This window comes from Apodemus sylvaticus, chromosome 8 (genome assembly GCF_947179515.1).
Source record: "Apodemus sylvaticus chromosome 8, mApoSyl1.1, whole genome shotgun sequence".
Taxonomy (NCBI): Eukaryota; Metazoa; Chordata; class Mammalia; order Rodentia; family Muridae; genus Apodemus; species Apodemus sylvaticus.
The window spans coordinates 97,903,726-97,930,713 of record NC_067479.1 but is presented as its reverse complement, the minus strand read 5'-3'; the positions used below and the strand labels follow the sequence as shown (position 1 = coordinate 97,930,713).

The following is a 26,988-nucleotide window of genomic DNA, read 5'->3' as shown; positions in this document are numbered from 1 at the left end:
TTTGTTTGTTTTGTTCTTGCTTTCTATTTCCTGGAGAGCCCAATTTTCTTTTTGTAGTACTGGCAGCCACTGGTCTACTGTTGTTTATTTAGTTGAGTGAAACTCAAGTCTGTTGTTACTTTTAGCTTTTGGAAAGTCCTTTGAAATTACAATGCACTGTTTGATACTACTGTTAAATTATATAAGCATTGTAGGACTTCTTTGGGTCTATACCCTTTACCTGTAGTAATTTATTTCTATGGTTGCATTTCTTACATTATGCCCAAATAGGTACATTGTAAAGTTATTTTAAAAATAGTTCATTTTCCTCTTTTTATTTGAGACACTATGTAACCATGGCTGACCTAGAACTCAGTATGTAGACCATGCTGGCCTTGAGCGCACAGAGATTTCCCCTGCTTCTGCCTTTCTTCTTAAGTGCTGGAGTTAAAGGCTTGTACCACTGTGCCTACCAAAGAATAGTGTCTTATAGGATTAGGAAGGTATCTCATTGGGTAAAGTACTTGTGCAAAAATGCGGATCTGACTTTGGATCCCCAGCACCCACATGAAAGCCATGTGTGGGTGGTAGTGACTGTAGCGTCTTCACAGAGCGGGCAGAGACAGGCAGCTCTCAGGCACTGACAACTGGATATTCTCCAGGGCTAATAAACAACCCTTTGTCCAAAATGGGGGTGGGGAGGGAGTGCTAAAGGGAGACATCCAACATCAACCTGTGTCCTGCACACAAACACTCTCTGTCTGTCTGTCTGTCTGTCTGTCTCTCTCTCTCTCTCTCTCTCTCTCACACACACACACAGAGTTTCTTTTGTATTAGTGATAGGGCTCAGTGTTAGAGTACATTCCTATCATGTGAGAGGTCCTACATTCAGCCCCTAGTACTGCAAATAACAATAAAAATTATGAAGTCAGCAAACAAACAAAAATGTCAGTCAAGCTAAATAAAGCTAAGAGCAAGTGTTTCTAAATGTCCACACCTTACCCAAGAACCCATGTGTGTAACATGTTCTTCCAGATTATCTAGTAAGACTTAAAGCTATTTTCCAAAATCTGTGAATATAGTGTACATCTCTAACTGAAAGGAAAGACTTAATGGAAGGCTTCAGTGAACAAGTTGCTCTTTCTTCCCAGACATAAAAAAAAGTTACTTTGTTTCACAGAGGTATTTTTATGAATTCTGCTCTACATGGAGAATTCATTTTCAAGGTGTTAATTTGAGGGTGCCTCTGCTGTGCTAAAAAGTTTACTGGTCCATCCCCTTTACCTCATAACTGCTTCTTAGTTTCATTTTCTACACTGTGGCCCACTGAGGTATTAATTATAATTGTAAGTCATTCAGGAAAGCAGCTGAGGTTGCTAACTCATTGTAATGACTTAGAGTCCCCATGTTTATCTGGCTGCTTTGGGGTCTTAGAGATCAATGCTTCCAGTACACTGTTAAAGACCAGAGGGCTGGAGAGATGGCTCAATGGTAAGAGTGCTGGCTGTTCTTCCAGAGGACCTGGGGTTATTTCCCAACACCTACTTGGCAGCCTACAACCATTTGTACTTCCAGTTGCAGGGGATCTCTCTCTGATCTCCTCCAGCATCAGGCACTCATGTGATGCACAGATACTTACACAGGCAAAATACCTATAGATATCAAAAATAATACTTTAAAAAAAATGACTACATGAATTAGGAAGCTGCATTCCAGGATAAATCTGGAGCAAGAAATGGTTGACTTACGTAGAATTATTGACATACAAATGTGTATACTTCTGCCAAATTTTCCCTATCAGAGTGTGATGGTACAGCATTCTGATAAGTAAAAGATTAAAAATCATTGAAGTCTAGGACTTAAAGTAACAAAAGAACTTAGAGCTAGTTCAATTCCTCTGGCAAAAAACTATCAAATATCTTAAATGAACGTGAAACGTGGTGATATGTTCTCAGCTAAGAGTTTGTTGACATTGTTGAAGATTAAATAGAAGAACTTGGCTAATTATTTCTTATAGAAGAAGTTGGATTCCATGGGTTCCAAGAGAAGAAGAGCTACTTCTCCTTCCAGCAGTGTCAGTGGAGACTTTGATGATGGGCACCATTCTGTGCCTACACCAGGCCCAAGCAGGAAAAGGAGAAGACTGTCCAATCTTCCAACTGTAGATCCTGTAAGTGACTTCTACCTGCTTTCCCATGGGAATTCTACCCTTCCATCTTTGAAGCAGTTAGCTACGTGGCCTTCCCCACCCCCACTGGTTTGATAGGTTTATAGAGGTATAGCTATAGCCAAAGTCTTAACAGTAATGGTATTATTTAATATTTTGTGTTAAAATACCAGTGCATTTTCGTTCAACAAAAAATATGTGGTGAGGGGCTAGAGAGATGGCTAGGCAGTTAAGAGCATTTGCTGCTCAGATAGGTTCTGAGTTTCAATTCCCTGCAACCACATGATGGCTCACAACCATCTATGATGGGATCTAGTGCCCTCTTCTGGCATGCAGGGTTACATGCAGATAGAGCACTCATACATTAAATAAATAAATGTTAAAAAGGGGGTGTTGGATATGTGGTGAGCACTGATTGTGTGTGTGTGTGTGTGTGTCCCTGCCTGCTCGCACGTATACGTGCATGTGTGCTCATGCACATGCTGTGACTGGAATGTAGAGATGAGTGGGCAACTTGAGAGTCAAGGCTTCTCATTTTACTATGTGGGTTCCAGGGATCCAACTCAGGTCAGGGTTGGTAGCAAGTTGTAAGCACTATTCGAGTTATTGGAATATGGCTCTATTTGAGTCTATCTCCATTTTCACATGAAGCATAGATTCCAGTGTGGAATATAAACAAATGAATAAATTGTAAGAAAGTACTGGCACCTACTAGGAAGTTCAAAGATGAAGAGTTTGTGACTTGGGGAAAGGAGTTAGTGAGTTAGCCGAGTTAGCTTAACAGGTTAATGTGCTTGCTTGAGTGCACAATCCTTCTGTCTTAGACTCTCAGTACTAGAATTAACATTGTGTGTCCTTAATGCCCAGCTTAGGTGGCTTTATTTTTATCATTCCTTTTAATTGGATATTTTATTTATTTACATTTCAAATGTTATCTCCTTTCCCGGTTTCCACTCCACAAATCCCCTATCCCATGTCCCCTCCCCCTTTGGATTTTTTTTTTTTTAAAGATTTATTTATTATATGTAAGTACACTGATTTGTCTTCAGACACACCAGAAGAGGGCATCAGATCTCATTATGGATGGTTGTGAGCCACCATGTGGTTGCTGGGAATTGAATTCAGGACCTTAGGAAGAACAGTCAGTGCTCTTAACCGCTGAGCTATCTCTCCAGCCCCTGGATTTTTTAAAACTTATTTTTTTAGTATTTTTATTAGAATGAATTTTTTTGCCTGTATGTAAAGGCACTGTGTCCTCGGAGACCAAAGGATGGTGTCAGACACCCTAGACCTTGAGCTATGTCCTTGGAAACCAACAGGGTGTCAGGCTCAGGTCATCTGAGAGAGCTGCTGGTATCTGTAACCACTGACCTATCTCTCTGGCTCCAGCATTATTGTTATATTTTTTGATTTACTTACTATATATATGTGAATACACGACACACCAGAAGAGGGCATAGGATCCCATTATAGATGGTTGTGAGCCACCAGGTGGTTGCTGGGAATTGAACTCAGGACAGGACCTCTGGAAGAGCCATTTCCCCAGCCCCTCAAACTTTTATTTTTTTTATCTTATTTTATTTTTTTAGATTTTTTTTTTTTTTTTTTTTTTTTTTTGAGACAGGGTTTCTCTGTATAGCCCTGGCTGTCCTGGAACTCACTCTGTAGACCAGGCTGGCCTTGAACTCAGAAATCTGCCTGCCTCTGCCTCTGCCTCCCAGAGTGCTGGGATTACAGGCGTGTGCCACCACCGCCTGGCCCAAACTTTTATATTTTTAAGCTAGATTATTTTTAAACAATTATTTAATCCAGTAAGCTGATTTAGTTTAAAATAAAGTCAGAATCATACTTGGTAATGAATACCTGTGATCTTAATAACTGGAAATGAAGGTGGGGGACACAGATCTAATAAAAGTTACAAAATGGGCTTGAGTGATGGCTCAGCGGTTAGGAGTATTGACTGCTTGCTCTTCAGAAGGTCTTGAGTTCAAATCCCAGAAACCACATGGTAGCTCACAAGCATCCGTAATGAGATCTGATGCCCTCTTCTGGGGTGTCTGAAGACAGCTACAGTGTATTTACATACAATAAATAAATCTTTTTTAAAAAAGTTACAAAAACTTATAGTATTTTCTGTTAGTTTATTTTTATATTTATTTTTGGTGTTTTGAGGCAGGGTCTTACTATATACCCCTGGCTGACCTACAACTCACTCTGTAGACCAGGTTGGCCTTAAATTAGAGCAATTTCCTCCTCCTGCCTCCCAAACATTATTTTAAAAACTATGTCCTTTCAGCATATATCAGACTTGGGGATCCCATTGGGTAATTTGGAGGTTTTCCTTTTCTTCTCTATTTTCTTTTTCTGGAGATATTGTTGTTAGGTCTTCATTGGATGTTGTTTGGTTATTTATTTTCTTTTCTTTGTGTAGATCGCTGTGTGCCATGAACTCTATAACACCATCCGAGACTATAAGGATGAGCAGGGCAGACTCCTCTGTGAGCTGTTCATTAGGGCTCCAAATCGGAGGTGAGTTGGGAAAATTACATAAGTGAGAAGATTTGACATAGGGTCTAAAGTTAAAGTGTTTGGTAATTAAGTATTTTTTCATAAGGAATGGGTTAAGTCTTGGGTTCAATTTTAGCCTTTTTTTTAAATCTTAATTTCAGTCTTATTTATTTATTTATTTACTTATTTATTTATTTATTTGTGTGCATATGTGTGGGCGTGCTACATTGTGCATATGGAGAAATTGCAGGAGTTGATTTTCATGGTTTTTAATGTATGTCGGTTCGGAGATATTTAAAAGTATATTTATTTATAAGCATATCTATATTCCCTTGCTCTTCCCACTGACACAGCATAAAATGTGCACATACAACACTCAACAGAGACTGGGATGATCCTGGAGAACTGTTTGGTGTCAGGAAATAACCAAGTACATGGAAAGTGATGAGAACATGTTAGAAGAACAGAGAAAATAGAAACTGTCAGCTGAGCATGATGGTTCTTGCTTATATTCCTGTCATTCAGGAGACTGAGGCAGGTGCATCATGACTGGGAGGCCTACATAGTATATTCTAGGTCAGCGTAGATTATATAGTGAAACCCTGTCTCAAAACATGAAAAATTAAAACAAAATATTGAAGCTACCCTAAAAAGGACACCCACTTGCCAGACATTGAAGCAGTTTGATAATAACATAGGCTGTATGTGGTGGCATTGAGAGGTGGGTAGATGTGTGTGAATTCAAGACCAGCCTAGCCTACATAGTTGTGTGACCCTGTCTCAAAAATAATAATCGTTCCTATTATTATAGCCTTTAACCCATTTGGTAAAGTAGTAACTCAGGAATCCATATAAAAATAATAAATGAATAAATTGAAAGTATGACTAAGAATGGGCTTTCTGAATGTATTTCCTTATTAAGGTCAAATGAAACAGTAGAGAAACCTAGCAAACACTGCCATGTTCAAATGATCAGAAGTAACCTTATCAGATTTAGAAAAAGCTGTGTGAGCTGGTAAAATAGCATGAGATATAGCCACATCATCTCTACCAGACTCTGGAGCGGGGCTGGATTTTCAACAGAAAACCAGAAGAAACACTCCAGTTGAGTAATGCTTTACAAAGTAATCTTCTATAATCTTCAAAAATATATGAAAATCAAGGAAAGCTGAATAGCTACTTAGGATGAAGGCAACTAAGAGAAAAAAATGAAAACAGGATTTCTGTACTTGATTTTTTCATTGTGAAGGACAAGACTGGAATAGCTGGCAGAATATATTTGTTTCCTGGTTTTAAATAGTGGTCCCTTGATTGTATGACATTAGTACTCAAACGTATGTCAGTGCTTACTCAATTGTTTTGGAAAATAAGTTCTTCAGGATGTTTTCAACATTACAAATTTTGTGCACAACTCATTCAAGTGTACATGTCTGGAGGTCACAGAACAACTTGGAGGAGTTGGTTTTCCGTCCACTATTGAGGTTCTGGAGACTGAACTCAGGTTGTCAGGCTTAGGAGCCAGGCACTGTCCTTCCCTGTTGAGCATTTTGCTGATTCATGTTCTTAGAACTTTTATGACATACTTAAACTTCTTTTTTTAAGGCAAATATATATAATGGAAGAATGACTATAAGCTCTCCAAAGGCATTAAACCATTAATGACAATGACATGCTTTGACTGTGTTCACTTTTCTGTTATACATCTAAAAAAGAGCTAAATAACCCTTTTGGGAAACTCAGAAAGTAATCACTCAGATCATTTTTAGGTTTGCTTGTCATGAGCCCCAAGAAATTATCTTAGGAACTTAATTCTCATATTATCTCTGAAATTGCTTTGTTATCCCCCTGTGTCTCTCCTTTTCAGCGTGTATCTCTTGTCACTATCCTGGGTCTCCATCTCTTTTCCCCTTTGGTGGTGTTGAGGGTTGAACTAGGGCCATGCTCATCCTAGGCAAGAACCCTGCCACAGAGCTACATCCCTAGCCTCACTGTCTGATCTTTGTGTTTATTATTCTTATACCATTGTGCTTAGATACAGTTTTAGATCTTTTACATTTGGTAAGCATCTGTCTCCTTTCTAAGTTTATTAGTTGATTATGAAGTAGTATAACTAATATAATAGTACATGGCCAGAAAAGGTTCTGTGATCACTAAATGAGGAAAAATAACCCATTTTATTAATTTTTTTTCAGGACACAGTCTCATTATGTAGATCCAGTTGTCTTGGAACTCACTGTGTAGGCCAGGCTTACCTCAAACTCATAGTGACCTGCCCACTTCTGTCTCCTTAGTGCTGGGATTAAAGGTGTGTCACTATGCTTGACTCATTGTGTAATTTTTTTTTTTTTTTTTTTTTTTTTTTTGGAGGCAGGGTTTCTCTGGCCCTGGCTGCCCTGGTACTCACTCTGTAGACCAGACTGGCCTTGAACTCAGAAATCTGCCTGCCTCTGCCTCTCAAGTGCTGGGTTTAAAGGCATGTGCCACCACTGCCCGGCTCATTGTGTAATTTTTAAAAAGACCTTTGAATTTTGTTGTGAGCCATTTTGGAAATGAGGAAATCTTATAGAAGATACCATTCACATAGGTTTAGTTCTGGTACCCTTAGATACTTATATTTATGTTTAACCTTAGGTATTTAACATATAAACCTTATCATCATGTTCATTTTTTTGTATGATTAATATATATTTTGAAAAGAGAGTACACCTTCATCTTGCTTTTGGTATTCCCTTTTACTTTCTAGTAATGAGGGAGAGTCTCTTGGGGAATTTGTAATTAGACTTGTCACTTCATGTGTTGAATATTACACAGATAGATTTGAAGTAAAACTTTTTATATGCTTTGAATTAGTGTCATTAAAAATACTTAAATTATAACAGAAATCAACCAGACTATTATGAAGTGGTTTCTCAGCCCATTGACTTGATGAAAATCCAACAGAAACTTATGGAAGAATATGATGATGTTAATCTGCTGACTGCTGACTTCCAGCTGCTTTTTAACAATGCAAAGGCCTATTATAAGGTAAGAAAGTATCAGTTTTGGAAAGTATCTAATTTTATAATTGTTTTTTTCTTTTTAAATCTTTTACATTTAAATTTTTTTTTTTTTTTACATTTAAATTTTTTATTTATTTAATTTGGGAATACTGTAAGACAGCATCCTCGCTGCTGTGGTACCAAGTATCAGGTGTTGGTCTGAGGGATGGATTGTCAGAAGACACAGACTCAGGTCATTCAGTAAGCAAATGGCAAAGCTTTACTGAGGGACCAGCAATATATACTAGAGGCCAGGAAAAACAACAGGAAAAAACAATCATAGCCATAAGTCAGGCACCTGGGAAGTTCCTACCACAGCGGGCAGGCGGGAAACAGGAATCAAGTTGAGCTGCAGGATGTTCGCTCTTAACAGCTCAGCTGGGGGTGTTGAGCTCAGCTCACTGATGTCCAACACTATATAGTTATAAACTGACCTTGAACTGGTGATCCTCTTTCCTCCATCTTCAAAATACTAGGATTATAGGTACATGCATCATGTCTAGTAACTTAAAAAGTGTGTGTGTATGAGTATTTGCCTGTATGTGTGTAAGTGCATGTGCAGAAGTCGGAAGAGATCCTCTAAAACAAGTTACAGATAGTTGTGAGCTGTTATGTGAGTTCTCAGAACCAAACCCTAGTCCTTTTTTTTTTTTTAAATATTTATTTTTTATTTATATGAGTACACTGCAGCTGTCTTCAGACACCCACTAGAAGAGGGCATCAAATCCCATTACAGATGGCTGTGAGCCACCATGTGGTTGCTGGGATTTGAACTCAGGACCTCTGGAAGAGCAGTCAGTGCTCTTAACCACTGAGACATCTCTCCAGCCCTATAACCTGTGTTTTGTTTGTTTAGTTGTTTGTGTTTGTTTTGTTTTGTTTTTTTGTTTTTTGTTTTTTTTTCGAGACAGGGTTTCTCTGTTGTAGCCCTGGCTGTCCTGGAGCTCACTCTATAGACCAAGCTGGCCTCAAACTCAGAAATCCGCCTGCCTCTGCCTCCCAAGTGCTGGGATTAAAGGTGTGTGCCACCACTGCTCACCCATAACCTGTGTTTTAACTAGAGTATTTCAACTCTTGGATTAAGTTAGTCTTACTATGTAGCTCAGCATGGTACTAAAACTTCAGTACTCATACTTTTCATTCTTTCATCCATTTAGGTTTCGTAGTTAACATTGTGTTTGAATGTGTTCCTACCATCAAATATTGACTTTAATTTTCTTGCTTTTTTAATACATTTTGTTAAATTTTTTTGTGTGAGTCTGTTTTGGTTTTTTGGTTTTTTTGTTTTTTTCTTGACAGGGTTTCTCTGTATAGCCCTGACTGTCCTGGAACTCACTATGTAGACCAGGCTGGCCTCAAACTCAGAAATGCTGGGAATTACAGGCGCCACCCGCCACCCGACTTTTGTTAATTTTTTAAAAATCTACTTCCTGCCGGGCGGAAAAAAAAGTTACCTTGTCAGAATAAGAAGCTAATTATCATATTACTACTACTCGCAATCAGTACGAAGACCATATAGTAATTATACTCTGAGCACCTCTACTTACTCATGCTGCTTAGTACTTCTTTTGTGACAGAATTTGAATTTTAGAAATTACTGTTATTTTACATAATTTTTTACTTGAGAATTTAGAACTCTGCTGTTGTTTTGAGCCAGAGTCTGTCTGTAGCCCTGACTCCCTGTACTCACTGTGGGCCTGAGCCGACTCCACACTCACTCCACACTCACGGCAGTGCTTTTGCCCCAGTTTTAAAAGGATTAGAATTTCAGGCTCAGGCCACCACACCCAACATTTTACTCTCTATTTTCTTTATTGTTTTAAAAACCGAAAACTTGCTTAACAAGCACAAAGCCTTAGGGTAGATCCTCAGCACATAAGAAAACAACAGATAGAAAGTTATGTGTTACCACAACTGCAGTTTCTTTATAGGCGATTTGTTTCACTGGATTTTTTTTTTCCCTCTTTCTCTTTGGTTTATTGTGATGCACCTAGACTTCCCACTTTTAACTTGTGAGCTTTGATTTGCAAATTGCATTGATATTTTTTCTCAGGGGAAGTTTTCAGCCTTAATATTTCCGTATATTACCTATATACCATTCTCTCTTCTTCTAGAACTTGAATTGGCTATTGTCTTAGTTAGAGTTTATATTGCTGTAAATAGACACTGTGATCAGCGCAACTCTTTTTTTGTTGTTGCTTTTTTGTTTTTTCTTTTTTGTTTGTTTGTTTGCTTTTCATGACATGGTTTCTCTGTATAGCCCTGGCTGCCCTGGAACTCATTTTGTAGACCAGACTGGCCTGGAACACAGAATCCACCCACCTTTGTCTCCCAAGTCCTGAGATTAAAGGTGTGCACCACCACTGCCCAGTGGCCAGGGCAATGCTTAGAAAGGAAATCATTTCACTGGGTCTGGCTTACAGTTCAAAGGTTTGGTCCATCACCATAGTGGTCGGAAGCATAGCAGCATGCAAGTAGATAAGGTGAGGGATTCATAGCTGATGTGTATCTGTATCAACAGGAAGAGCAGGAGATGTTGAGCCTGACTTGAGCATCTGAAACCTCAAAGCCCTTCCTCCAACAAGGCCACACCTCCAAATAGTTCCACTCCCTGTCAGCCTATGGGGCCATTTTCATTCACACCATCACAACTATTTCACTAGACTTTCCTCATATCTTTGCTTCTTTGAAACCTTTTTCTGCTCTTGTATATTTAGGTATTGTTTTTTAGGTAGTTTAATTCTTTCAGTTTTTTGAAGTTTGTTTTTAGTCTAATGTAAGGTAGAAGTAATTTCACCAGTTCTATCTTTTATAATAGGGCTTTATATTGGAATTTTTATAATTAATTTTAAGTTAGCAAATAATTTGTCTTCTGTCTCAAGTGTTCCTGTAAATTTACTTCAGAATGCCTTTAAAATGAATAGTCAGGTTTTTGTTCTTTTAGAAAATGGATTAAGTTCTGTATATAGTCTAATCATGAGAATTTTGAAATAATTATAATTGTATTTTCAGATTTGTCTCTTAAAATAGCAGTTCTCTGTTAAACAGTATGATTTAAAACTAGGAATTGTCAATAAAAGTGAATGTTCTTTCTCTGTCTTTGCTGATGTACAGCCAGATTCCCCTGAATATAAAGCTGCTTGTAAGCTCTGGGATTTGTACCTTCGCACAAGAAATGAGTTCGTTCAGAAAGGAGAAGCAGACGACGAAGACGATGATGAGGATGGGCAAGACAACCAGGGAACACTGACTGAAGGCGTAAGTGTGAGCACACAGCAGCATGAGTACCTTGCCAAAGAGGAGGGAACACTGTTGATCTTTCTGGGCCATTGTGGGAAGCCATTGTGTTAGTGCTTGAGAGCATACGTGGACACTAAACTGGAGAACCACACTCCAGTTTCATGTGACCTTAAACATCCTGGACAGTGCTACTCATGGCTGTTTCCATGGGTTGCTTTTATATTAATGCATATTATCTGTTCAATTTTAAAAACCATGATATTATCAAGGGCTAGTTCAGTCCAGTCGTGCTAGATTATCAGTATATAATGGTAGGTAGGCAATGTTGTGATTAAAATTTCAGAGAGCCAGTTGAGTCATCTTAGTTAGGAATGCCTTGTTTTCTTAAGGTAGAGGACAGTTAGAACTAGAGAGGAAAAACAAAAAGACAGGCAAGCTGAAAATCTTGGCAGGTACTGGGAGTAGGGAGGTGGAGAAGAAAGAAAGGCATTCATTTTGCAGTGGAGGTTGAAAGGCAGCTGCATGGCATAAGGGGAAAGGGACTTCAGAGAAAGTGAGAAAGCTCACCGTATCCAGGAAAGCACGCTTAGTCTTTTGGCCAGTATCTGGAAAAGAGGGTGGGGAGAAAAAGGTGAAAGTGAAGAAAAATTGTTATACTCTGCGGGTGCTTTATCAATACCTTTAAAGGAATTAGACGGGCTTAATCGTGGTACCAGGATAAAAACGCTGTAAGCAGCTGTCAGGATTACTTTAATATTTAGACACTAGGTATCCACTGCTTGATCCTAAGACTTGCCAGGTGGATTCTGAACTCTGGGATTTTGCATTTGCTCTTACCTGTGCTTACAAACAAATTTACTTTTAAAATGATTTTTTTTTTAAAATTTGCATGTATTGTTATTTTGTCTGTATTTGTGTGATGATGTTAGATCTCCTGAAACTGAAGCTACAGACAGTTGTGAGCTGCTCTTAACTACTGAGCCATCTCTCCAGCCCCCTAGAAGTAAATGTAAACAATGTATGTGGATGTTTTACCTCCATGTATGTCACTTCAGTGCCTGGTACCCAAGAAGGCAAATAAAGGAGAAATAACTAGCAGAATATTGCTTGCTGAGCTCCCCAGCCTTTCTATAGCTCTAGCCAAAAAATAAAATTTAGGATGTGGCCTTTTACACTTTTTATTTCTGACACTTTCATATATGTAATCAATGAATTTTGAGTTGTTTTATTATGAATGCCCATTACCTTCTCTCATTTCTCAATCTTTCCTGCTGAAACTCTTCCTAACAAAGGGCTTGCCTTTCTTTATCCATTTATTACATTTACATAATTGATAAAAAATAAGAGAAATGTTATATATTCATATTTATGTCTCTTAAGATTCTTTTATAGCTGTAAGCTTTTCTTTTTTGAAAGAAAAGGCATTATAAAATTGTTATATGTTATTTTGCTTTGCTATAAAATTTTAGTTAGAGTATAGATTATTTGGGGGCTAGAGAGATGGCTAAGAGGTTAAGAGTGCTGACTACTGCTTCCAGAGGTCCCAGGTTCAGTTCCCTGCACCTACAAGGTGGGGCACAACTGTAACTCCAAGATCTGATACCCTCACACAGACATACTTACAGGTAGAAAACATAATGTACATAAAATAAAAATAAATTTTAAAAGCTGAATTAAAAAGGAATATAGATTATTTGACTTTATTGTACATCTATATATGTATGGCTTTTTTTCAAAGATAGTTTATAAAACTCTCTAGGATACATTATCATATGATTTAAATTATATTCTTATTTAGTCTGTGTCTTAGTTAGGATTTTACTACCATGAACAGACATGGCAGCATCCAGGCAGCCATAGTTCAGGAGGAGCTGAGAGTTCTACATCTTCATCTGAAAGCGACTAGCAGAAGACTGACTTCCAAGCAGCTAGGACTAGGGTATTAAAGCCTACACCCACAGTGACATACACATTCCAACAAGGTTACACCTCCTAATAGTGCCTGCCACTCACCGGGCCAAACATACACACCATCATGGCCTGATTTCTAGTTTAAATAAAATATTGCCCATTCTTATTAGCATTGATTTATATATTTTGATCATCCTCAGCCTTCTATTGTCAGCAAAACTTGCCCCAATTCCAGTACCTCCAAATCTTACTACAAGTCTGCTATATGGGGTTCTTGGCATCAAACTTAGGGCTTCTTGTAATTTAGTCAGACACATTACCAGTTGAGCTAAATGTCTAATCTTGAAACTTTTAACTCAAGAATGATTTTCCTATTAGTTTTTCAATTCCTGGAATAAATGTATTCATGTGTCCTAATACTTAATGTCACCTGCAAAGTGTTTCTAGAGTAGTGGGGCTGGGTTGGGAAGAAAGAAGCAAGGACTTTAAAACTTGAGACTACATTAAAAATAAATGTGAAAATACCAGTGCATATATAATTTAAGTCCTAAATAACCATTAATCCTATTTTCTTTTACACAAAAGTATGAGTTGAATTTGAAGTACTATTTATTATAAGTTTTGGGTTGAAACAATCCCGTTGCTCACTGTAGAAATTTGCTACAAACATGGACCTTCTTTGATTAAGTTCTGTTTGGGGCACAAAATTTCATATACTGCAGCAGTAACTTAACTAGGTGCGGCTAAACTCAGTGCTAGGTCTGAAGGACAGAAATGTTGTATATAAGTGTACTAAACTCCATTTAGTTTTTACTTAATTTGAAGAGAACTATGAAGAGCTATATAGAAATGATATAGTGAAGTATGTGTGTGTATGTACACATGTACATACATAAGTGTTTATATGTGGCTCAGTTACTCAGATCCCAAAAAGTTATAGACTTCCAAACTTACATATATGATACTTTTATAGTATTTATTACAAAATTAAGATTCATTATAGGACTTGATCTAAGAGACTTAATTACAGAAATATTAGAAGAGCTTCACTAATTTCATGTAGTTCTCAGTTAACAAGCAAGGTACTCTTGAAACTTGAACTAAGGATAAATACTGCTAAGTAGTTGCTCTTTTGAATTAGCTATAATCTTAAAAACTATTTGATACTTAGCATTTATTTATGGATTTGTTTTTCTTTCTTCACTTTCTTTCCTTCTAGTCTCCTCCAGGTTACCTGAAGGAGATCCTGGAACAGCTTCTTGACGCCATAGTTGTAGCCACAAATCCATCGGGACGGCTCATCAGTGAACTTTTTCAGAAACTGCCTTCCAAAGTGGTAAATGACAAATGAATTAAAATATTTAATTTTAAATGCTTTAAGAATTTTATTAGTTAGCCGAGCAGTGGTGGCACACACCTTTAATCCCAGCACTTGGGAGTCAGAGGCAGGTGGATTTCTGAGTTCGAGGCCAGCCTGGTCTACAGAGTGAGTTCCAGGACAACCAAGGGCTACACAGAGAAACCTTGTCTCGATAAACAAAAAACAAAAAAAACAAACAAACAAAAAAAGAATTTTATTAGTTATAAGTGATATTAAAGGGACAGTGTTAGAAGTAGCCAGATGATGCTCTTCATGGCCTCAGCAAAAAGCACAAAGGATATAGTCTGTTATTTTACTTGATTAGAAGGTGGCTTTTTATATTAATAAGTGTTTGCTTGTCTGTGTGTATGTATATGTGCCATATGAGTACCTGGTGCCTAAGAAAGTTAGGAGAGGGGGAAAATCCCATAGGTCTTCAACCCCAGTCAAAGAACTAAGGCAACTAAGAAATTTGGAGAGCAGGAGAAATAAGTCTTTCCCAGGGAAGAACCCCCAAATTGGTTACCCAGTACCAAGTCCTGATACATACACGTAACATTTGACTGATCAGGTTGCATTTCTATATTTAAGAATACACACATACACCCATACACTCTCATACACGTAACAGTTATGGAAATAGGGGCCATACATTTAAGAGAGCACAGTGGGGTGGGGGGGTGGGGCTCATGGAAAGGGTTAGAGGGAAGAAAGGAGAGGAGCAAATGATGTAATAATATTTTAATTAAAATGTTATAAAAATTTTAAAAGCGAATAAAACCACTTTGGGTCTTTGGTCAACTTCAGTTATTTACTTTAAGAAGCAAACTTTGTAAGAAAGCCTAAGAGCAGTGAATGTGAGGGGCATGATGAAGGCTGCAAGGGCATCTCCCAATGTGTCTCTGGTTCTTGGGATGAGCTCAGATTAGATGAATTCCACAGAGGTGTCCCACCTGTGTTCTAACACAAAATTGTAAATGTCTTTACAGAATTATGAGGGGTGTGTGTGTATGTGTGTGTGTGTGTGTTTGCAAATTGAATCTTGTGGTTGTCAAATACGACTTTTATAGATGCCAGTGTTGTGTTGCAAGTTTGCAAATCTTGGACTCACCATGACCTGAAGAACTGTATCAAGTGGTGTATTCCTAAAATTCCAGCCAAGTGGGGAGCTGAGGCAGAAGAATGTTAACAGTTTGAAGCTAAACAGTCAACTAACCTAGATGCTCCCAGAGACTGAATCACTAACCAAAGAGCAAGCACAAGCTGAACTAAGTTACACACACACACACACACACACACACACACACACACACACACACACGCACATATCAGATGGGCAGGATGCATCTGCAACTGCATTCCTGCAGTGACTTGATTTGCAGAGTGAGGGGAGATATCCAAAGGGAGCTGCTCCCTCTTATCAGAGGAAAAAGGGGAGGGTGGAATTGATATGAGTGAGGGGGTACTGGGAGGAGGGGGTTGACATTGGGATTTAAAATGAATATATTTTTTAAAAGTTTAAAGCTGACTTGAATTGCATAATGAGACCCCATCTCTTCTTTTCCCTGAAAAAGAAAAGAAAAATCACATTCTTTTTGCTTTCAATATAACAATATGCTTTAGCAAATGGATTTCATAAAGTTTCTCAATTTGCTGGTTGAAGAACAGACTGACCTTCTAAATGGGTACTTTTGCTTATTGAACATTACCTGCTTTTGTCTTCCAGCAATATCCAGACTATTATGCAATAATTAAGGAACCTATAGATCTCAAGACCATTGCTCAGAGGATACAGGTATGAAGGTGGACATCAGTAATCTTGTGATTTAGAGCAGATTGACTTGTGTACTTTCTTAGGAGTTTTTATAAGTAAAATAGATAATTCTTTTCTTCTAGTTGTAGTTTTTTATTGTGTTTTAGGATGAGTATAGCTTTTGTTTAAGGTCCTAGGTTCAATTCACTCTCTTGCCGGAAAAAAAAAATGAATAAATAAACAGCTACATAAGTGGGACTGGGTATAGACATTTCTGATTGTGAAGAACATTGACAATAAATAGCTTTAGGATATCTTAGAATGAAAGCTGCTTGGGATATTTGAATATAAGGTTAATGAAAATAGGTACTTGTCTGTGTGCTCTTTACCTGGTCTCTGTGTTTCCTTTCTTTTCTAAATATTCCCAGGAAAACAGGCAGAACTCAAGAGTTGTAGTGAAACACTTGAGATTATGTACAATCTTCTCTGTGGTAATCCTGCTATTTTAACTGTTGTCTGTTAACCTGGGTAGCTTTCGAGCCACTTCTAGGCTCCTCCTTCACAGAAGTAGAGATGAATCCTGACATCCTCACTTTAGTCACTTGAGTTCTGAATTGTGAATTAGCTGCCCCATGGTTATTTTCCTTTGGCAAAGCAACAGTCTGCCAATGTGCAGACTCATGGGCCTCCCCCACCATCTCTTAGAGTCCTTCCAAATAAGATGCATGTTCAGATATTGGCTTGTCCACTAACTCTTCTTTGCTTGACTGTCTCAATTTGCCTCCTTTGTCATTTCCTTGTCTGGGCAGCCTGTGCTATATATTTAGTCTACTCTTTCTCATTCTCCACTGCACTTACTCTCATTTCTCCATTCCTTAGAACTTACCCTGTTTATTGCCGAGCACCAGTCATCTGTACTTTCTAGCTGTTGTATACGTTCCTTTTTTTTGTAAACTTGAAGCAACTATAAGAGTATTCTTGTATTATTTTGGGTTTTGTTTGTTTTTTTTGTTTGTTTGTTGTTTTTCTGTCTATCTATCTGTCTTTCTTTCTTTTTCTTTTTCTTATTCTTTTTCTTTTTCTTATTCTTTTTTTTTTTTTTCTTTTGAGACAGGGTTTCTCTGTATAGCCCTGGCTGTCCAGAACTCACTTTGTAGACCAGGCTGGCCTTGAACTCAGAAATCTGCCTACGTCTGCCTCCCAAGTGCTGGGATTAAAGGCGTGCGCCACCACTGCCCTGCTATTATTTTGGACTGAATGAGCTTTAATGTGTGTGCTTAAGCAAATAGTAGAACTGGTTTTGCACTTTGCCTGGGTGGCCTTATACATAGAGTAAGTGCTACTTTACACTATTAAGTCTACTTTAATGAATGAATATCCATGTAGCACTTAGTGTTTCACTGAATAAAACTTAGCTGCACGCCTGTAATCCCAGCACTCTGGGAGGCAGAGGCGGTTGATCTCTGAGTTCAAGGCCAGCCTGGTCAAAAAGTTCCAGGAAGCGGTGGTGCATGCCTCTAATCCCAACACTTGGGAGGCAGAGGCAGGCAGATTTCTGAGTTCGAGACCAGCCTGGTCTACAGAGTGAATTCCAGGACAGCCAGAACTATACAGAGAAACCCTGTCTCAAAAAAACCAAATCCAAAAAAACAAACAAACAAACAAAAATGCTTAGTCTTTTTCTTTAACAGTTATATTGACTAACTCTTACTAAGAAGAAACTGCTATTTTTTGTTGTTTATTACAGAATGGGAGTTACAAAAGTATACATGCAATGGCCAAAGATACAGATCTCCTAGCAAAAAATGCCAAAACATATAATGAGCCTGGGTCTCAAGTATTCAAGGTTAGTTTTCGTTATTGCTATTTTCATCAATGAGCATAGTAACTACTTAGGGCCTAACTTAGGAAGCTAACCAATTGTACCCTTAGGTTCCATCCACTAAAGCCTAGAGCTCAGTGGTATAGTATTTACAGAGTTCTGTAGCCATCATACCAATCACTTCTCATTTCCCCACAGCTTCCCAAACCCTAGACAACTTGCATCTACTTTTCTGCCTCTACACATTTGTTTATTCTGGAAATTGCATATAAATTTTATACAACATGGATTCCTTTGTGACTGATTTTTTTGTATAGCATACTGTTTGAAAATTTGTGTGTACTTAGTCTTCTTGTTTTCTTCTCATTGATAGTGTATCTTATGGATGACACCATGTGTTTTTTTTAAATCAGTTATTACACATTTTAGTTTTCCATTTTTAGCTCTTATGAACATACTATTAGGAACCTTCACATATTTAAGTTCTTTTGTGGGCATACATTTTCAAATTACTTGAGTGCATACTTAGGAATGTAATGGCTTGGGTGTACATTAACTATGAGGAATTGGCAAAATCTTACAGAGTAACCGTACCGTTTCACATTCCCACCTGCGGTCTACAAATACTGCAGTTTGTCTTCTGTCACCAAACACCTGCTTTTCTGTTTTGCTTTTATTGCCATCCTAGGAATGTTACAGTATGTTATAGTTTTGATTTGCTTTTCGTTAATAGAGTTAATAATGTTGAACATCTTTTCATGTACATAGTGACTATTTGGGTATGATGCTTTCCTCTGTAGTGAGATGTCTATTTTGACTCTGCCCATTTTAAAATTAGGTTACTTCTCTTTTCATAGTCATTTATATACTGTGGATATCGTATCCTTACCAGTTGATTTTAAAACACATTCTCCCATTCTCTTGTCTTTTTATTTCATAGTAATTTGACATTATTTTATTAATTTGGAAGGCTTCTAGTTTATCTACTTTTTTTCTTTGTTTGCTTAGATTTTAGCCATCATAGCAAGAAAATTATTATCCAATCCAAGGTCAAAAATGTTTCTACCTATAGTTTCTTCTAAAAATTTTATAGTTTTAGGTCTTACATTTAGATCTTGAAACTAAGTTGATTGAGTTTTTGTATATGGTAAGTAGTAATCCAAATACATTATTTTATGAATTGTGTTGGCATTTTTATTGAAAATCAGTTAACCATAGATACAAAGGTTTATTTCAGTATTCTTGTCTTTTGTTCATTTAAGCATTTAGTTTTTTGTAAGTATTTAGTCCTTAAACTCAGTAAATACAAATGGCATCCTTTGAAATGTATATAGTATAAAATAACTGATTCCTTTGCAGTTGTTGCTTGGAAACTTTTTGGTCTTATAATAACTGGTTGATTGTAGAAATGTCTTTGATTAATCATTGAGAATTGAGGAAAGGGTACTCAGAAAGCCTTTGCTAGTAAAATCATTAAATTTTCTGAATGCAGGCCAAAATGCTGAAGATTGATGTTGGTACTTAATATAAACTTTTATTTGCAATTATTTGGTACTGAACTTGTGAACATATCTATCCAGACCTGTCCCAAGAGGTATATTCTCTCTGACACCCAGACCTCTGCTGTCAGACCTAGGTGTGCTTGGGCCCCTGAACCCAGCCTGGATCCCAGCCTTCACAGGGCTCTTACCTCTATACCTGTTCTCACACACACATTGCAGCAGTTACAACAGCAGATGATCACAATGGGGGGCGCATTCACTGGTGGTGGTGGTGGTGGTGGTGGTGGTGGTGGAGGAGCTGGGGGAGGCACTGGAGGACGGGTCTTTTCTTCCTTCTGGGGCTGGTAGAAGGGAGAAAAACCTGTCTGAGCTTTGTCTGCCACTTCTGGAACAGGGGCACTGTGTGCCCTGCACAACACCTGGCACTGTGGGGCCTTTGGGTTTGGAGATGAGAGAAAAGATGTATCCCACACCATGGGGACGTCTTCCCCAGGGAGAAAAGCAGAGTGTCCCCTCCCCCCAGTTTTCATATACGGAGCTTCTCAAAGTAATAACAGCCTCCTTCTGAGCCCTTGGCTCTCCTGCGTCAGCCTGCCTGGCAGAAGTCTGGCCTGGTTGCTGCACAGTGGGCCAGCACTAGCAGGTAACCGTTCCTTCCATCTGTCTCTGGCTTCTGCATAGACATCCTCACCCAGGCCACTCTGCAGCCAGCACAGTCCAACCAAGACAGGGAGGCTGCTCCCATCTGAGCCCAAACCCAGGCTCCACCTGCCCCAGCCTCTCTACAACTTCTGGTCCTTACCTGATGGGAGCTGCAGGTGCTTACCCGTGTTGTCCCTGTGTTTCCCTGGGGATATCCCTCACAGCACGGGGCCATCTGGGACTCTTTCACTCTCCTTATCCCTCAGTCCCTAAGCTGATCCCAGCCAACCCTTCTACCCTGCCAGGAGACAGAGATGCAGACAGCCATAGGAGCCAGGAGACACCCTATCTTGGAGATGAGACGCAGGGCTCATTTCAGAAGACTCTGCTCTCAGCGGCCTCAGTATCAATCAGAATTCTCAGGAGCCTCCTGAAAGCCTCTGAAGCAGTAACAGCAGCCGTTCATACTGGTTGTCTGACCATGGTCTAGATCAGAAGGTTCTAGGAATGTTCGTTATCTGGTGATACTGAGAGAACCCCAGCCTTTGCAGATCCTTCACCTCGCTGTGTTTGCTGAGGTAGGAGGAGGCCCTGGGTACAGGCCGGACAATGACGTATTTTATTGGTCATCACATCTCTGAAATGTGACCTTATTAGGATACAAAGAATGACTCACCTTTGGTTGTGGTGCAGGTGCTGGCAGTGCCTTGACAGGCTAGAGGGTGAAACAGACAGAATGAGATGTACTGTTATGGTTTGGAAACTTCCCAAGATGCCTTGAGTGTTAAAGTCTTGATCCCAGCCTATGTGCTGTATGGAGGTGTTGCAGCCTAGGGTGGACATCGGAGGACCCTGTGGAGGAAGTGAATCCTCGGCAGTGTGTCTTAGAATACTTCTTCCTCTTTCAGAGCTAGAGATGAGGTGTGGACTTCCTTGCCCCACAATCTCATCACAATACGCTGCTTTCCCACAGGCTCAAAGGGATGGGACACTAAGAACTAAAACCTTCAAAATCTGTGAGTGGGAAATAGAACTTTCTTCTTTCAAAGTTGCTTATTTCACGCATTTTGTTGCAGTACAGGAGTGACTAACACAGTTCTGTTGTAACTGTGCCACAACACACGACCCTCATCTGTGGGAAAGGACAGAGAATGGTCCCTGGGGAACAAAGGTAAGCACTTCGCATCCTGCTACTGTGCCGGAGAGCTCCACCTGACCCCTAGGAAGCCCCTGGAGAATCCTCAGCACCTGCTTCAGCAGGCTGCAAGTGTCCAGGTGGGTGTTGTTGTCCCAGATTCCTGTCCCTGGGTGGGTACTGAGCACTCACCGGTGTGCAGCACAAACACCAGACCCACCACAGCACCACAGGGATCAGCATCAGGAGCAGGACCACAGTGCTGAGCAAAACTTCTTTGCTTGGCTCAGCTGGCGGACGCACAATGGCTGGTGAAGGCAGAGGCAGGGGTGGAGGTAGAAGAGGGGGGAGTATAATATGGGGGACAGTAGTTTTGGGGATAGGGCTTTTTGGTGAAGCTGTCAGAATTGTTGGCAGGGTAGAGGTTTCAGGGGCAGGAGTGGTGGTCACTGGTATCTGTGGGAGAGAAGATCACTTCCCTTAGCAATACCCTAGCTTTAATGTGGAACACCAAGAAGCCCCCTTCCTGGATGCCCAGTGCATGCCATCTCTCTGCCTCTTCTCCATTCTCCTAAATTACCTGGCATCAAGGTTCCACAGAAGGGTTGGAGAGCAGGTCTCTTGCTCCAAGGCCATGCTCTGAACCCAGGCGAGGAGAGCCTAGGCTCCTCAGCACTCTTGGGATCTTAGCTGTCACCGTGGTCTCAGCTGACAATATGCTGGACTACAGAATCTCTGAGAGAAGGCCAGGCTGATGCTTGCTCCCAAGACATAGGACCCTTTCTTGTCGTCCCTCCCACCTTGACTGTGTGAAACTTGCCTCCATGTGGCCGTTCCTCAAAGGGTCACAGTCTTGCTTAGAGCAAGGAGTGAAGATAGCACTGTTGTGAAGTCCCTGTGACTTAGAAATACCTTGGCTGAAAACACAGGCCACATGGAGGGTTGGCAGTGATGGCCATAGCTGCTGCCAGGGCTGGCACCTGCCCACCCCCTTATTCCTGTCCTAGAAACTAGGATGGACTGCCTGTGTGGCATAAGCTACTCCTGGGTCTCTCACCTAGCCCCCTCCTCATCTTTGACTTTCCAGGAGAATCTGTATCCTCCCAGGGCCTCTCCCTAGTTAGGGCTATTGAACCCTCTGGGATACTCACACAGTCAGAAGTATTCACAGGGATGGTGTGGGCAAGGAAGTCTCTTCCGTTCTGGCTAACTTCAACTAAGATGGTTCTAATGCACAAAAAGGTAGACCACAAGAAACAGCTTAGAGATCAGCACCTGCATAGGGGCTTTCTTCATGGTAACAACCCTGGACTTCTAACCCTTGGGCCTCTCAGAGTGGATAGGTGAGCCATGAGAGATTATTGCCCAAAGCACAAGGAGTCAACTTGTGCAATTATGGCCAAGTGGATGGCTCAGGACATGAAGGGCCCTCATGGCCTTTGATGTCATTATAGCAGTAGGCTATAAACAAGGGAGTGATGCTTCATGCCCTGTATGACTCTCTGGACTTATAAAGTTTGTTGTCTTAGCTTTGGAAGGTGGCCTGGAACACCAGGTCTTGATAATACTCTTGTTTATCATCCTCTGCTCCCAGCTCTGAGGAGAGCCTGGGCACTGGGCAATCCCATGGGGATCACCAACAAGGCCAGGTGGTAGAGCATCCAGGGCTCACCTGCAGACAAACAGATGCTCTACAACAGAGGGGAAACCAAATGCTGTACACTATGAAGACTACATTGTCTCTGGATTCATAGGGCCAAGAAATATGGCTACTTACAGTCCAGGCTGCTCTATCTTTGGTGCAGGACAAAACATGACAGTGGAGTTCTTATCAGTTGGAATTTTATCTAAAGAAAGTGACACGGGGAAGAATGTCAATTGTTTTGCTCATCTACCTGTGCCACCCCAAGCTATGCATGACAAGCAGAGCTGACATCTTGGTAATGAGTGGAAGCAGATGAAAGATGGCTGCTGTTCCAAAGTCATACACAGTTCTTGGTACTCCTGTACTGTGGATCACGGCCATCCTCTCTGAGCTGATGTTTAAAGTGAGACCAGTGAGGAGAGGCCAGGGGATGGAATGAGTTTCAGCGGATCTGCCAAGGTTGCTGAGGAGGGAAGGACGGGCAAGGGTGGGTGGGCTCAGCTGTGGGGAGAGGTCTTTCTTTGTTCCAAACTTTCTGACTCTTTTGGAGCTGTACAGATACTGGAGACCACAGAGTTGTTGCTGATGGCTTTGGAGGCTGGATTAAGAGAAGCCAGGGATGACATTGGGATAAATGGCAGGTGATATTGTATGGATGCCACCTACTACGCTAGGGAAGCTAGCAGAGAGGTTCAGTGGAAACCAGCGAAGGGCACTATAATCGTGACATTCTCATCTTGCCTCCTAAGCTTGGTCCAGAGGAGAGGGCTGGGTGCAATCTCTGCTGGTAAGGAATCCAGCTTTCCTGCCTGTCCCGCCCCACCTTCTTAGGTTGTTGTTTTCTCCTGTGTGGACTGGACTGCATGGCCTCAGAGAGCCCCGGTGGTCCTGCCGTCTGTGCTTCGTGGAGGATAATCACTTCCATGTCATGACCTCCATTTCCTGAAATCCTCTGAGTTTCCCCTCCCCAAAGCTGAGAACCACAGCTCTGTACCTGCTGCCCTCTGGCCACCAATGAGAGAGACCGGAAAGTTCCTTGCTGACCTCAGCCCTGAGACTAGGTGAGAAGGCTGAGAGACGACTCTGGACTCTTGCTATCTCTAGTAATGGCCATGCCTATCTTCCAGGGACAACAAGGAAACATTTCCCTATTGCCAGAACTAAGTTTCTAGGTCATTCTTAAATGTTGGTACAAACAGACTCCTCACCTGTTTAGAATGTTCTATGACAGCTATAGATTTGGATGCCTGGATATATTAATGGCAAAGTCTACATACCCATCAGTGATCTAAACAGAAAGACACTAGTTATATTCCTGACTTCTCACTAACTGCTGGGAACACATCTCTCACACCAGCAGTTTCTCTGTCTCACTGGAGTTGTTTTAACCACATTTTAGTACTTATTGTTGCATATTTGAAAGTGTCAACAACACTTACCATTCATAAGTTCTAATGTTTTAATGGGATTCATTTCTCTTTCTCTACTTTGCAGTGTGTATCATTTTTATTAGAGAAATCATAATGAGTAATGCTAGCATCCCAAGCCCTTGGAACATAAAATGCAAAGTTAAAATTCCATCTTACACATATAGTGCTTTCCTTCCCTTTGTCCTCTAAGGTAGAAAAGGTTCAGGGACTCACAGGTAGTATGACCACGGACTTAGGGCCAGCAAACTGATCCAGGTAATGATGAGCCCTTATTTGGGTCTGGTCATGAACATTATAATTAAAATCTGTTGGGGGGGGGCAGAAAAGGTTTGCTCCCATCTATGGAATGGTTGGAATTCGGGGTAGGAAGGAGGGCTCCAAAAAGGGGCACTAACTGGGCCAGCATTCTACTTGGAGAATGGAGAAAAGCACATACATCTGGCTCACCAAGGCAGCTGCTCTGAGTCAGAGTGGGCTGAGGCCCAGTAGAGTCTGGCTGAGTGAAGACATATTGTAAGGTACAGACTGAGGAAACCCAACACTCCTGTTGCCATAGAAAATTTCATTTTAGGTTGTTTTGTATACAGATGCTTAGTGTGTGTGTGTGTGTGTGTGTGTGTAGGGGGGAGTTCTGGGTACACCTCTAGGCTCTGATTCTGGCAACTATTGTCCCATATACAGACTCAGGAGAGGAGGCAAACTGAGGACAAGCTTGGCAAATGCTGCTGTGAGGGCAAGTCCCTGTCAGCCCAGCCTCCCTAAGGAATGATGCCTATTCCCCAGCCATCCCTAGAAGCTTGGGACTTTATTATTTTCTTATGTTCATAAGAAGAGTGGTAGCTCGTTATGCTACGTGAACACTCTTGGTACTGCTTCCCAGTACCCACTAGGAATGGGTTAGTAGGAAACTTGCCTGGTTGAGAGGAAGGATTTCTGTGGAAGATACATTTCTCTGAGGCACTGAGAGGGTTTACTTACTGACGATCGTGGAGTCACTGAACTTGAATCTACAAATAACTTCGTTGAGATTCTTTGCATTGTGAAAGCCATATCCTCTTAAGAGCACTGGTTGATTTTCTGCAAGGAAAACATGAAGTAGAGGTGGTATGTCCCTGGTTGCCTTGTTTATAGTGGCCCCAGACAGGATTTCCAAGGCCCCATGAGAGGCAACAGTTATGTCTGGGCCAACATCGGTGGGCTCTACAGCTCAACTCCTTCCATGTCACCAAGGGTCTATACCAATGTAGCTTAATGGAGCCTTGTACATGCTGATTACCTTTCTGCATCAGTCCTGATTTAATAAGCCTACCAAACCCACCACGCACACAGAGACCAATCCTAAAACTCCCATGGTTCCAAGTGGGAGACCCTAGAAATAAGGCTAAAACAAGAAGTGCAGAGGAGGCTCCTGACCCCTCTGAGAGTTTTCATATTTTGCTTCAGCTGCAAAGCCAGACGCCAACATATTTGTTCTCAACTACTCCTTCTTCCTTACCCACTGAAGACCACAGCTCATAAGCAAGCTCGTTCTAAGAGCTCCCCAGGAGCTGAGTGGATTCAGTCCAGCACTCTGACCACTGATGGGGATAGACAGGTCACATGCCTGTGAAACAGAAGACAGGAGTCTTCTCCTGTCCCAAGCAGGACTCTGTGAGTGCTCCCACACCTCACAGCTTCCTAGAGAGCAGCATCCTAGGGAGGAATTACTGAACACCTTCACGCTCGCTCCCCCACCTGTCACTGCGTGTGCTTTCTTATTCAAGCAGATTTTAGAAACACTTGTTATTTTATCTATTTTTCAGTTGAGATAGCATTAATGCCTCTTTATAGGCACCAGTGCGATATTTTGGTACATATTTAGATTAAGTAATGGATGTATGTATTAATTCATAAATCTATACATTGAGCAGCGATTGGGCTATTTAGTTCATTCCTCTTCTCTGACATTTGTCACTTATTGTGATGCAAATACCCCAAAACCCTTTTTCCTAGATATTTTTCATTATACAACATAATACTGACTATGAGATTTCTTTTCTCTTTTGAGAAAATTGACTAGGAATGTCAACTTCTTGATCAAAGTAGATGGAAAACAAAGCAGTTTTCGTCTTAAAAAACATAACTTTAGTGTTCCTGAAGATGACTCTAAATTGGACTTTTTTTCCCTCCATAACCTTAAAGCTTGTACCCACAATCCATCCAGTGTGTGAGGCAGTGGTCAGATCAGTGTCACCTCCTCAAAGCTCAGGACATCCATCCAGATAGTTTGGAATCTTTCCCTCCGATGGCTTGTGCTGGGAGCCAGGGGAACACATAGGACTCAGCCACTGAGACAGAAAGGTTTATGATGAAGGCAAGGACCTCCAGCCTCACCCTATCCTGCCGTCAGCTCATCCTCCTAAGGCTTCCTTTAAACATTTCCATTTATAGTACGCCTCTGTCACTGGAAATAGCACACACACACACTTGATTTGACTCATCTGTAGAAAGTGCATTGACTTTCTACAATGGAAAATGAGAAGGCTTTGTGTATACATCTTTCCTTCAGCCTTGAAAGCTTTATCTTCTCATCGTAATTGCTATTTTTTTCTGTTCTCCTGTGATTTACTTTTCAACTGGCGAACTAGGGCATTTTACTTTGCTTCTGTACTTTCTCAGCATCACGGAGGGGTAGGAAATAGTGACAGCTGGTTTTGGTTCAGTCCTGTTCTGTTTCTGGAGGTCTCTTCACTGTATCCTGGTTAAACCAGTACTGGCTGGGCAGCTGGTACCCACTGAGCCCTTCACCCTGGTTGCGGGTGAATATTGAGTTAGTTCTCTTCTGAAGACCCAGACCTTTCACCATGAATGCTGCTC

At 40.6% G+C, this 26,988-nt stretch overlaps 1 protein-coding gene across 6 annotated transcripts in view; it reads left to right on the top strand.

The window, feature by feature from the left end:
- Window positions 1-26,988, top strand: part of LOC127690621 (protein polybromo-1-like) — a 131,136-nt gene that overhangs the window by 4,012 nt on the left and 100,136 nt on the right. For 3 of the 6 annotated variants that reach the window (XR_007979174.1, XR_007979173.1, XR_007979172.1), the window contains exons 4-11: window positions 1,997-2,149; window positions 4,578-4,675; window positions 7,534-7,678; window positions 10,807-10,950; window positions 14,063-14,179; window positions 15,930-15,998; window positions 17,704-17,802; window positions 20,999-21,093. Coding sequence is in view for 3 of the 6 variants with exons in the window: in XM_052190167.1 (XP_052046127.1) it covers window positions 1,997-2,149; window positions 4,578-4,675; window positions 7,534-7,678; window positions 10,807-10,950; window positions 14,063-14,179; window positions 15,930-15,998; window positions 17,704-17,802; window positions 17,977-17,991 (840 nt within the window). In the remaining 3 variants the exon portion in view is untranslated. Of the gene's footprint in view, window positions 1-1,996; window positions 2,150-4,577; window positions 4,676-7,533; window positions 7,679-10,806; window positions 10,951-14,062; window positions 14,180-15,929; window positions 15,999-17,703; window positions 17,803-17,976; window positions 18,007-20,998; window positions 21,094-26,988 lie in introns of those variants that run through there. The other 3 variants (XM_052190166.1, XM_052190168.1, XM_052190167.1) reach the window with 2 other exon arrangements.